Source organism: Calidris pugnax, unplaced genomic scaffold (assembly GCF_001431845.1).
Source record: "Calidris pugnax isolate Ruff unplaced genomic scaffold, ASM143184v1 scaffold19, whole genome shotgun sequence".
NCBI lineage: Eukaryota > Metazoa > Chordata > Aves > Charadriiformes > Scolopacidae > Calidris > Calidris pugnax.
The window spans coordinates 1,747,136-1,760,777 of NW_015090775.1; the positions used below are offsets into that span (position 1 = coordinate 1,747,136).

Genomic DNA, 13,642 nt, shown 5'->3' on the forward strand with positions numbered 1-13,642 from the left:
CTGAGCAGAGTCAGCCTAAAGTTAATCTAACTGATTTAATTCTTTTATTAAAAAAGGTGCCTGCAAGCCATGCGCTGTAGAAAGAAGCCCAAGGTGTGGAACTTCACTCTTGGCAAATGTTTTATAGCATTTTCAAAAGTTATAAACTGTAAGCCCATTTTGCCATGATTAGGACTCGTGGCTAGTTCCAAACAACAAGACTGCTATGCAACATTTCTCCTACAACCTAATCTTTGCCTCTGTTAGGTGAGAAATTGCTGTCGGGTTGTGAAGACAATTAGCCTTTTTCATTTTTCAGCCCAAGATTTACTCTGAAACTTAACTGTCCTACAGCTGTTTTAGCAAGTTTCTTCCAAAATGTTGGCATTGATATTAGCCATTATCATTATTTTCGGTCATGATGCACAAAAGTCCCTTTAGAAAAAAAAAAATTGCTAATGTTCATTTCAGCACAGTGGGATGGGATTCTGAATTGAGACATGTTAAGAAATCTGCAAAAACTATTTCCATATTCTGTAGAAATAAAACTTCACCTGGTTCTTACCTTGCAGGATATTTTTTTTTCAAAACCAATGGGTTGTTTCACCATAATTTTACTTTTTGAATCAGGTTCTACACATTCTGCCATCTTAGCCAAAGAAATCTTGCTTTTCAACCTGTTCAAAGGCAGTGAAATCTTCCTGCCATTAAAATTCTCTGTGACCATGGCAAACTTTGGAATGAAAACCTGAGGTGTGCAAATAGCATGCTTTTTAAACAAATAAATACTTCATATTTGTAAAATCTATTGTGCCTTTCTTGCATCTTTAAGTAGGGAATTAAAAACAATGGAGATGTTTCAGAAAGAAAACCTATTATTAATTTAGTGGAAGTAGTTAGATGTTCATCTCCTGTGCAGCTCTTAAAATATTTAGTTCTTTAATGATAGTAATATGTTCCTTATAATGAATTACATTCTAGGAGAATCATTTTCCAACAAGGATTTTGCTTCATTGGAAATATTTGAGACTTCATTAAAAATTAACCATATCAATTATTTCATTAAAGCAAAGTCTCCATTTTTTCATTCAGATGGTGCTTTAGACTGCCACAATGTGGTTTTCTTTGTATGTTTTTATTTCAGTGCATAAGAAGAAAATGTACATGTTGGGATTTTTTTAACATGAACGCTTCTATTATTAATTTTAAATAACCACAAATAATGTGCTGAGGGCAACCACTGGCACAATCTCTTCTTAGCTTTGGTTTCTTACGTGGCACCCACTGCTCTTCTTTCTTTGTTTTTCTTCACGTGCCTCAGTACTGGCTTTTAATTTATGCAGTTCTGCACTTGCCCGGTCTTCCCAGCTACGGACGTTTGGGAGAAGAAAAATGACCTCAGATAAAAATCCTTAGGGGGATTATTGAGGACCAGGGGAGCTCGCACACAAGGCAGGGCAGAGTCTGGCTTTTTGGGAGAGCTGATTCACTCTCCTGAATGCCCTTGGGAGCACCCCTTGAGTCTCGTGATGGCTGCGATGGCAAGAAATGCACCTGTGTCAGCTTTAATCTATTTTTAATAAAAGTGAGCTAGTAGAGACAAGGTTAAAGTGAAGTATTGCACCTGCGCGACGGGCTTACCAGCTCTAGCGTCTTGCAAAAAAAGACATCGCTTGTAATTTAAGTTTATTTTTACTGAAGGCAGGACTGTCTTCAGTGGAGAAGTGAGCTTCCCCCTCCCACCGCCCACAGGGTCTGCCTGGCTGGTGCCGAGCTCTACAGGAAGTCTGTGGCAGAGCCTAGAGATGAACCTGCATCTCAGCATCTTAACCACAAGCACATCCTTCCTCCTTACCCACCCCCCAGCTTTGAACAGCATCAATAGCGAAGGGGTGGGAGGTTCACTGTTAAGGGGTTTGTTTCACTTTAACCTCTGCCTAGTTTAATAAATAACTTGGCTATACTAGCTGGAAAGATAATCTGAGGATTTTTTTTTTTTCTAGTGACTTTGGGCTAGAAATGAAGGGAGCTTGGTTTCCTGCATTCTTTTCATTATTGTTTCATCTTAAATTAATTCATCCAAATCTCCTCTCCATTCTTAAGCATCCCACGCACTGGATTCCATCCTCTGGTGTTGGCAACATCCCTGGATCTGCAGTCCCGCCTCTGCAGAATTAGCCCTCATCCATGGGACAGTTTGCTTGGTTGTGTATCATAATCCCTACAGCTGTTAGTCTGGAATGCTTATCTGATGTTTCCCATACTCGTTTTCATCCTAAACCACTTACCAAGTAGGGCAGAAAGAAAATCAATGCACATTGTGCTGTCATATTGTAGTAATCAATCAGTTGTGAGCTTTGAGAAGCATCATCTTTAAGTAAAGCAGTGGAGCACTGCAGGATGGCTCCTCTGTGGAAGGAGTCTGGGATGGGTGAATGGTTATGGCTCCATCTCAGCTGCTTGGAGTTTTTTCCTCTTATTTTAAATTAAAATACAGAGTCTCTATGAGAGGGTATTTTAATATATCAGTATGTTCTAGGTGCAACACAATAATAATTCAGAGCAGCCAGATTAGGATTTGATTTTTGCCAGAGTTCATAGGTGTCAGGATGCAAAGGATTTAACATGACTACTTAAGTGTTTTTGAGCAATTATTGGAAGAGAGTGTTCACTTTTCTAAACAAAAGCAGCATTATGGGATCTTAAACAATTCACAAATTCCAGGTCCAAAAAAAAAATTTGGACCTTTGGGGAAATGAGTATTTCAGCCATTTCTGTGCACAGCCCAACAGCAAAAAGAACCATTGTGAAGATCTATAAAGGGCATTTCAGGGGCTGCTGTGAGGCTCACATTTTAATGCTGTGCTTTATAATAGGTACATTTTTGGAGCAGAGAAGGAACCTCTGAGATTCTTTTCCTTACTGTGTCGTAGGAAGAAAATAAACTTTATATAAATGCTATCTTCAGTAAGGTTATAAGCAACATCTGACTAGTTAAAGTCATGGAGGACATTCTAGTGGGCTGATGCCTTTTATTCCTAGCAGGAGGACTTTCAGTTTAAGAGAAAATTATTGTATTCAAAGTACCCATTAGTTCATGGTCATTGAGGGTTACAACATTTTCAGAGCGGTTCTTCTGCAACATTTTCTTTGTAAAGAAAACCTGTTCTTCCCTGCTGTGGATTAAAGGTGGGAACTGGGAGAAAGGCTGTTCATTGCTCTTAATGGGTCAATTTTTTAAAGGCTCTAATTGCAGAAGCCTACTACTGCTTGTAGTTTGCTTGACCAGGTACCCTGAAGTAGCTGCTCTTTTGTTTGTTGGCTTGCTGGGGCTGTTAAGTAAACTTCCAGCCGCTGCCCTTGGAGAACAGAGCCCGTTTGAGGGGTCTTAGGACTGAATCCAGTGGTTACTCTGTCTGGCTTTCCTTAATGCTGTTGCAAATCACTTCGTGGGAGAGTTAAAGATTAAGATAATCAACTAATGCTCCAACATCAAGAATGTTTAATTACTTATTAAAAGGCTGCGGTCTTCTCTGGCTATGGTCTTCTCTGGCATTTTCCACTTTTAAGCAGCATTAGGTAATTCATGTTCAGCTGATGCTTTTTAAATAATTATTTGGTATTAGGCACTTATAAAAATTCACAGTAGCTGTGTAAAATGCAATCCAATCTGACTTCATCTATAAGATCTGATGCAGTAGCACTTTGTTACGAGATACAGATTGTGTTTCGACTTCACTTATTGCCAGTCACTTTGACAAACGACATCTTGGAAGAAACTCAATGCCAGTCAAGGTTTGATGCAAATCAAGTATTGAGTTGGAGGTTTTGCCTTAGCTACATTGCCTGCACGCTCAGTAAACTTATACCTTCTAGGCCATTTCCAGGGGGATAAGCAAAGGAAACGGCTCTGTGGGTGCAATGGAGGTGCCTCTGCTTCCCCCGGAGCGGTGGCTTGGTGGTGCCCTCATGGGCACAGGGAAGCTCCAGAGGTGCCAGTGCTGGTGGGGACACCACGCCGGGCGACCAGCTTCACCGCGTGCCTCTTTGTGATCCCGCTCTTACAGGAGTTTTGGTTTGTTTTAGGCCAAAGAGCTGCCGACGTTCAAAGACAATGATTTTATTAATGATGGCCAAAAGATTCATATTGATGAAAATAACAAAAAGATGTTCCTTGAGAAACTCAAAAAGGATGTTGAGGTAAGAATGTGCCTGTTCAGTTATATGGGATTAAAATGTGTGGTAAATTACAGATAGTCCCAGGAAATCATACCTGTAATTCATTAATGAAAACTCTTGTTTGTAAGACTGTTTTAAATGAAACACAATTTAAACTTTCAGGAGTTGATCACTGCTTTTGCTGATGTGACAAATGGCTTGCTGCCATAGCTAGTTGCCATGCATTGTCCCTGCCTTGACGATGTGATGTTAAAATGATGGTGCTGCTTAGTACTTAAGCACTTTACAAGCCTAGTACTTCCAAATGCCCCCGAGAGAGAGGTAAGTATTGTTAGTTATATTTTACAGGTGTAGGTACACCAGAGCTCAGCCCATGCACGGACTGTGGTCTGTAACAAGGAGGGTAGCATCCCCTATGCACAGCCATGCATGTTCTATCTGTTTCGTATTAGTAATCCAGTTTTAAATCATCCTTAGTATCACAACAGTAGAGTGCTTCGTTAATTTGTATACAGCAGTTGGACTCATTGTCTTAATGCAGTCTTCTTATATAAATTTGTAATTGGCTTAATATAGTTAATACATAATAGAAAAGTGTTAAAATGTGAATTTAATAGAATATGTTATTATAACTTATTTAGCTCAGCAAATAAAAGAAAATAAAAATTGGGCTAAGTAGTTCACACAGCTTGACTTTGGTTTCCATAATTTAGAATCTCGTCACTAAACACAGTATTTTGCGATCCCTGTACTCAGAGCCTAAAATCTGATTTCCTTGTTGAAAGAGACATGATAGCAAAATGTGTCTGTGACTTAATAAGGCTTTCAGCTATTTATATCAAAGTGACTCTCAGAATTGACTTGTCTAGTTCTTAAGATCTGTATCTCAGTAGTTACACAAAACAAAATAGTAAATTTAGAATTTACCCAACAATTTGCTTTTGAGGAATTCTAATTTCCCATCATAATAATGATGAGAAATTTATGATGGTGGTAATTTATGAAAACATAAATATTTTGTGAAATATCAATGTTTATTTTATATTTTGAATGTTGTGCTGGAAAATTGCTCTACTGATGTCACAGCTCTAGAGATAAGTTTATTTGTGTTTAAGTTTTGTGCTCTTCTAACATGTGCTGCTGCTGCTGCTGACTAACGCTTTTACAGTAAGTGGGTTGCAGACAAGATCTCAAGTATGTGCAACGAACGTGGAGGATGCTTTATTACCCCAGAAAGTGGATTTTGTGCGATCTTCTACATCATTTACTGGATTGAAAAAATAAGGGCAGATTCCAGATCATGTCTTGAGAGGCTATTTTTTATGCTTTTGAAATTGTTCAATACTTATGTAAACCACGAGTATGAAGTCATCTGGCACCTGATTTTAACAATGACAAGCTGTTCTTTAATCTTGTTTTTCTTTCATTGGGCCTTCTGCCCTTGTTAGATAACTGATAGTATGCAGTTTGTACCTAAATCTGAGTGTAAACCGTGTAAACACTCAGATTTCACTACAATGAAAAGAAATGCACAGCACTTGATATAGGATTATCTTATCACACAATACTTATAGTTAAACATATTATGGAGTAGTATTCTAAACTGTGTGACTTTATATCCATTCTTGTTTGTCATTAAGTAATTTGTGTTACTGTGTTCCTCTCATAATCGAGTCTTACGTCATCCTGTGTATCCCCTTCCTGTGTTCAAACAGACAAATATTTATTACTGCTGTTTTGATGTCCTCTTGTCTATTTTCCTGCCTCCTCGTTCCATTGAAAATGTCCTGAGAAAAAGCACATAAGGATACTTTTTCCATTTTAAATAAGATGATCTTTTCCTTATGCTGATCACTTTCACTGTCAGCAGCAGCACACTTTTTTCCCAAGAGATGTTCTCTTCTAATTTGCAGTTCACTCTTTTTCCCAAGAGCCTGTTCTCTTTCATGCTTTTTTGTATGATTATTGGTAGATTTTTCTCCTGTCTGTCCTGGTATTTGTCAAGTACCTAATGATACGCCCGGAGTCCTTCCACTCCATCGCCTTTGGCCAGTCTCATCTGTTGTTCTTGTCTATTGTTGTACATCAGCTCTTCAAACTTAGATCTCTTCTGGTCTTGGGAAGAGTCTTTTGCTGTATTATATTGAAATTATTAGAAACCAATTTCTTCTTTCTTCTTAAACCTCTTTTCAATCTCACAATATTTCTTCTAGCGCTTGAATTCACAGTCACTTTGTTATCTCTGATTCTTCTTTTTTCTCAGAATCAGGTTTGTGACAAACTGTAGTTTCTCATTTCCTAATATTTTATACTCATCTCTTCCATCACTATCACTATTCCAAAGTCTCGCTTAAATCCCTTCTTCTCTGATCTGCCCTAACTTCCTTTTTATAACCGCTTGGAGTTTCTAAAATCTGAAACAATGCATATTTTCTGCCTCTTTCTTTGCACGCCATAAGCAAGGTCTCCACAAGTTCAGAATCTCAGCATTGCTTTGGGGCTGCACCACGGCTCTGCCCTGCCTGCCCCTCACCCCTTGAGCTCTGTATCCCACCTTCCTGCTTTCATACCTTCCTTATTTCCATCCTCCCCTCTTACCTTTCTGCCTTATCCTGTTTCCCTCGACTGAAATAACACTCGGTCTATACGTAAAGTGCATTCATCCTTCAGTTTTTTAAAAACTCCCATTCTCAGTCTTTACTCAAAACCACCCGTCAGTCCCATTCGTGTTTTGCTTCTGTGCTTTAAATCATGAGCCTGTCTCTGTGAAGAAAATATAGCATCGTTTCATATCTTAATGGTGTAAAGCATCACAACTTTCCACTGCAAGAATATTTAAACACTTTTTCACGATTCTTTAATAAGGCTTAAAAGGGAGTGAAGGGGCAGAAGGGGCTACCAGATGGTAGCACAGAGGCTGCTCCGGATGCTGAGCGGGGCCAGGATAGTCCTGATGGAAACACAGGGCAGGAGGAATAGAATCACAGAATCACATGGGGTTGGAAGGAGATACCTAGTCCAAGCCCCTGCCAGAGCAGGTCCACCCAGAGCAGGTTGCACAGGAACGTGTCCAGGTGGGGTTTGAATGTCTCCAGAGAAGGAGACTCCACCACCTCCCTGGGCAGCCTCTGCCAGGGCTCTGCCACCCTCCCAGGAAGACCGTTCCTCCTCATGTTTGGGTGGAACTTCTTATGTTCAAGTTTGTGCCCATTTCCTCTTGTCCTAGTCATCAGCTCACAGGGCACTGGTCTTCACTACAGCAAAAATGGCTTTTCCCTGAGGATTTGGGGAGAGTGGGCTAGAGCTTTTTTATGATACAAGTTGCAAGTGATCTGTGTGCTCTAACTGCATCGTAATAAATTCAAGTATCTCTCTGCTTACTTTATCACTTAATCCTCCCTTTTGGTCCCTCTTAGAAGTGCCTGTTTGACTCTACTGATGACATCTTTGTGTAACATCTCCTGTTTGTAAGTGGAGCTTACATTTTTCCCTTTTGCTCCCTCTTAGAAGTGCCTGTTTGTCTCTACTGATGACATCTTTGTGTAACTTCTCCTGTTTGTAAGTGGAGCTTACATTTTTCAGTGATATTGACAAATTGCTTATTATCACTTTCTAGTTTCTTGCTCAGTTAAAACTCATGGACTACAGCTTGCTGGTTGGGATTCATGATGTTGAAAGAGCTGAACAGGAAGAAGTAGAGTGTGAAGAGAATGATGGAGAAGAGGAAGGTGAAAGTGATGGGACCCACCCCATTGGAACCCCTCCAGACAGTCCGGGAAACACGCTGAACAGCTCGCTGCCCTTGGCTCCGGGGGAATTTGATCCAGCTATCGATGTTTATGGAATAAAATGCCATGAAAGTAAGCAGTAATAAATATTTTGATGTTAGGATGTATTGATTCTTACACCAGAATCCTAACGTCTTTGCAAGCACAAATGGTCAGCACCTATACGTGAAATACATCTATAATGCTCAGCATTGCTATGAACATATTTCTAAAATACTGCGATGTGTGGGGATGCAGTCAAATAATTCAGCTACTACATAATCAAATCAATATCAAAATACTGGCTTAGCTATTCAGATGCAGCAGTTCTCAGTTAATTCATGGGGTTTTTTCATCCCTTTTAGGAAATCTAGTATCTATAATTGTTCTTTTCCTGGCAGATAAGACAACACTGTTAAAAACAGTCAATAAAGAATGAAAATTTGTGCATTCACATCCAATTTCTGTGTTCCAGCTAAGAAAATTGTTAAAAGGAGTGTGTAAGAAGCTTGAATGTGGGTTTGATATTAATAAAACTAAGTATAACTAGTTACTTCTGGCTGTTCAAGACAGGAAAGTTAGCTTATTTGTTGACACAGAAGCATTTCCTTTCATATAAAACTTCACAGTTTTTTTTTCCACAAAGGAACGTGAAATCCACGTTACACGATGCGAGCATTATTCCTAGTTCTGTATGCTGGAGGGTTATTTTACATTTGTTGAGGGAGTTTTGCATTATATAGGAGTGCAATTAAACTCTCAGTTCAGAGTGGCTTGAGCCTATGGTCTTCACAGATCCCCGATTCTGACTGACATTAACCTGTCTTTACTGACAGAGCCTTATAAAGTGTCCTTTGTTAGAAGGAGGACTCATGATTAAGATGTCTCAAAAGTCATTCTTACTGCCATGTATTTGCCTTTGCAGATGCGCCTAGGAAGGAAATATACTTTATGGCCATTATTGACATTCTTACTCATTATGATGCAAAAAAGAAAGCAGCCCATGCTGCAAAAACGGTAAAGCATGGGGTAAGTATCTGGGATGGGTTTTTATTCTGATCCCATTTATTCTACTGCATTTTTGTTGTTCAATGCACCAACACAGCACAGTTCAGGAAGTCCAGGGAAAGGGGAAATAGATCAGAATTTTTTCACTTTTTTTTCCTTTGACACGTAATTAATGTAAATCAGTTTTTTTAAATATGCAAATCATTTTTTTCCTTTAACATGTAGTGTAAAAGTACAGAGTAACTGCTACCCATTGCATACTGAGAGTGGAACTCCCTTTCCAGCTGTACACATAGCTCTCTTACTCACAAAGAACTCTGGTGAGGTACATTTTTAGATCTTTGTCCTAAATTTGTGAGATGCACCTTATTCTTGCAGACAAAGCTGTTCACCAGGCACCTGTGTTAGTGTACAGCTCTGTGAAAGCTGTTGTGAATGTTACTTCAGATGCAGGACCCTAGGGACACTTCATTCTTTGGCACAGCCTGTTGAAAGTTAATTCTTCAGCATATACTGTGGCTGACTTCACAAGACTTCTCAAAAAGAAAAAAAAAAGTACGATTTGCAAAATTAAGCATAAAATGTACATATTAAATACTTGGAGACCATTAAGTGAAGGCTTCCATTTGACTGCCATGAATTTACTTTGACACCCAAAAAATGTGGTGAAGAAGCCCAGCCTTCCGGAGTTACGATTTCTATTTACCATTATCACTTCTATGGTGATTTAAGGTTCAGATTTCATAAACTTTTTAAAAAGAGCATAATCGTTCATGAGGCTGAAATTCCTCCTCTAAGTATCCAAAGGATCAGGGCGTTGTGGGAGGTCTTCAGCAAAGGGTCTCAGGGCCTTTAAGTTTACAGTAGCGAGCGATGTGGAATGCTCAGCCATGAGCCCCGCACAGGCCTGCAGAAGGTATTTTTTGTCTCAAACAATGCTCTCATTACTCTCTCTGCTCTCAGAGCAGCTGAAGGTTGATGCAGACCATATGCAGCCATTATCTGGCAATTATTAATGAACTTTGAATGTAGCAGACTTTAAAAACTCACGCTTGTGGCTTAAATAAGGGATAGAAACATATTGTAAGCAACAGCTATGATTATTAAAGCTGACTGTGATTGGAACTTCTTACAGAACGTTACATTCATACAACCATTTTGTTTATTTTGCCTTATGAGCCACCTGACACTGAAGTTTGCTCATTAATTGCATGCATGCGATTTTCCCCTTTTGTAAAATGAGGAAAATATACATACTAAGGCTCTGAAAACCTCAAATAAAAATATGAATGGAGTCGCGACTTCACTGAAATAGCAATTGTACAGCTTATTCAGTGAGTCCGGGTTTGAATGCATATGTGTTGAAAAAATGTTACTCTTTGTTACCATATATTCCAAACCAGGTGATTCAGCATTGGGGTAGCAATCTTCAGTGCTGCTCTGTTGGTGCTTAAGTGGATAGCATGGTTATGTATGCAGTAGAAATTATATAGGAGGCTGAAGTACAATGAAAGTAAAGGAAAGTAAGGAAAGTAAAGAGAATACAATGCAGAAATGGGTGATGGATGCCCCACAGTTGTGGTGGTGGGTACCAAGTATCACTGTACTCACGTGAAGCCTAAAAGTGCATCAGTAATATTCCAGTTGAGGGCCATGACAGTTTTGTTTATAGTGTCTGGTTCTGAGACCCCACATGAAACTCCTTGAGTCAGTAAGACTCTCGATGACAAAGCATCAAATAAAACACTGACTCTTCCTTCTCTCCTCTCCCAACTCTCTGTTTAGGCTGGTGCAGAAATTTCAACTGTTAATCCCGAACAGTATTCAAAGCGCTTCTTGGACTTTATTGCCAACATCTTGACGTAACCTACCATGTTCCATAGGACAGACACGAGACCTGGGGACAGCAGCAGTGGCTACAAGTGTAGGGGAAAAAGGAACTCAGAGAAGCGCTCATCTTGCAGAAAGCAACCCCTTTGTTTACATCTGCTGGCAAAGATGACTGAAGTGGGGTGGAGTACTCGCTTTAACAGCTGCCTGATATTCCCAGCATAGTTCTAGCTATTTCTGACTCTTTTACGTGTGCAAAAAAAAAAAAAAAAAAAAAATTTAAAATAAATTAAATAAATAGAACAGCTTACTCAGAGTGCACTGTGACAGTAATGCTCTGATGCTACCAGCTGAAATGGAATAAACGAGCAAAGAGGTGTGGGGTGGGGGTGGGGAAGAGTAAATGCATGTTAAATCTACAATATCGATATCAAATTGTAAACTGTGGATCAGTTTATTTTTTGAACTAAAAAAGATACATGACAGTATTCTTCATGATGATGGTGGTGATGATAATAATAAAAACCTTACTGCGAATGTTACACTTACACCCTGCACACTGGCACTCCTTAAAAAAACAGCTGCAACAGCCCTTGGTGCCGGAGGTTTTTCCCATTCGGTTTCCAGCAGTTGGGGTTTTTTTCCTTTTTTTTTTTTTTCCTCCCTCTCCCATTTTTGTCTTCTTTTCAGCACATTGTGTCAGGAAGTTCAGCCTCTCAGACATCTGAGAGCCGGCGTCTCTTATCTTACAAAGAGCTAACATAATTCATGCTATGTGTACATTTTTGCTACAGTAAACTTACGTTAAGGGAAAACTTTGCTTATTTCACTTTGTTACCTGAAGTTTTCATTTGTTTTATATTCTTGCAATATAGGAACTAATAATGTTACAAGTGGGAAAAAAAAAAAAGCTTATCTGAAGAAGTGCATAGTTTTGGGCAATAGTAGCTCCATCTTTCACCCATCGTGAAAGATGTGCACACTGGTAGAAGTTCCATTCCCTTGTAATTTACTGGGAATTTGAAGTTGAAATGCTTATGTTGTACTGTTGAAACAGCGGTATTTTATTATGGATTATCCCTCGAAAAATGAACCCTGAATTTTACTGTTTACATTATTAGGAAAGCAGGGATATTTCTGAATTTCAGAGCCGTGTACAATATATGACTTTTGAGTTTACATGTAAAGCTATTTTGCAGTACAAATGAAGTAATATTTGTCATCTTCCAAGGTGTAATGTGCAGTAGTGTACTCAAGTGAATGTCTCGCTCACCTCCGCGACGGACTCTTTTACAATAAAACGAGAAAGGATATTTCAGAGGGATTTTTCCCAAGGTCGTCTTTTAGGATCGAAATGACCTGTCCTGCCATTTACTCAAGTTTGATTGTATAGTACATTGCCTAAAACTGTGCTGATCATGTTTAACTTGTTTAAAAATTTTTAAACAACGACGTTGTATTTCTTCTCTTCTTGTATTTTTCCCTGGAATACTCCATGCTTGAAAGAGACAAATTTACATATGCTTAAGAGTTTATCTACTTATACACTGTGCTAAAGCTGTGCCTTTAAACAAATTTCTTTATCGAAACTGTTAGATTTTTGTAGGCAACGTGAGAGAAGTCACACACCCTCCCCGTCGTCGTTTGTAACTCAGATCAGGAGTGCCAGCATGCCTTCTCCATAACTAATGTCAGTGCTGTTAAGGCTGCAACTGTGCATAACATACGTAGTGGTTTACTTCAGAGGAGCCTATACAATAGCAACCCCTCACACTCTCTTCAGCGGCCAAAGGCAATACTCTCCCTCTTGCTGTGTACTAATATTATATATTTTTTTTTTCTCCTTTCCCCGACCTTTCCTCCAGGTTTTTGGGGTGGGTTTTTTGTTTGTTTTTTTTTTTGGTTACGTTTGACTTAGTGATGTCCGCAGCACTGTAATGTATGTGTATACTTTTGTATTGTATGTATTTAAATCAGTTGGTACTGTATTTTGGGGTGGGTTTTTTGGTTTTTTTTTTTTTTTTGGTTACGTTTGACTTAGTGATGTCCGCAGCACTGTAATGTATGTGTATACTTTTGTATTGTATGTATTTAAATCAGTTGGTACTGTGGCTTGGTATATTTTGTTGTTCTCTCCTCTCCCTCTGTACCCCAGTTCTCAACATTCTCATGCGTTTTCCGAAGCGTGCTGTGGCTTCTTGAAGGATGAGGCCACGGGGAGACCCTGAAGTAAAAATGAGGTACACGTTCTTGGAGTAAATATTTAATTGCGGCCAACCAGTGTACATTTTTAGACAATTTTAGACATTTACAGCAAAGCATTCTTTTTGTCTGTGTAGCAGTTTTGTCACTCATTCTTGTTGATAAACTGTTTATTTGGACAGGGCAAGGAAGACTCATTATTGTGTATGTTAGTGTTTAGATTACACTCCAAACATGAGCAAGGCTTTATAAAATAAAGCACTTTGATGACTCACTAGGTAAATCCTTTGTTCTTGTGTTTCAACTATGGCTTTGATCGCTTACAGATGAATTTTGCATGTTAAAATGAACTCTTACTATAGCACAAAGGAAAAATAAGAAGAAACTTTCATTAGATTTTACCCTGCTTCTTCCGTGCTTACTTTAAATGGCTTGAAATGCTTAGCCATTGAATTTTTGGGCTTTGGCTGTGCTCTGAGAGCAAATGCTGAGGTTTGTAATTGGCGGTATTATGGACTAAATTTTGTGTTACAGGAAGATCATCCGCAGGAAGATAAAACAGGAAGATCATCCGCAATAGTTAATTGATAGAAGGATTGACAGAACTTTGCTAATGTGTAAGATCTTACACTAAAACATGGATCTTAAAAGTACTTGGGATTAAGCCCAAATAACTT

The 13,642-nt window shown here is 39.0% G+C and overlaps 1 protein-coding gene across 2 annotated transcripts in view; it reads left to right on the forward strand.

The window, feature by feature from the left end:
- The window catches only part of PIP4K2A (phosphatidylinositol-5-phosphate 4-kinase, type II, alpha), a 53,441-nt gene extending 41,863 nt beyond the window's left edge, over positions 1–11,578 (forward strand). For both annotated transcript variants that reach the window (XM_014946565.1, XM_014946573.1), the window contains 4 exons: positions 4,066–4,179; positions 7,775–8,018; positions 8,851–8,954; positions 10,719–11,578. In XM_014946565.1, coding sequence (XP_014802051.1) covers positions 4,066–4,179; positions 7,775–8,018; positions 8,851–8,954; positions 10,719–10,799 — 543 coding nt within the window. In that variant the 3' untranslated portion in view covers positions 10,800–11,578. The remainder of the gene's footprint in view (positions 1–4,065; positions 4,180–7,774; positions 8,019–8,850; positions 8,955–10,718) is intronic.
- Positions 11,579–13,642: the final 2,064 nt, after the last annotated feature.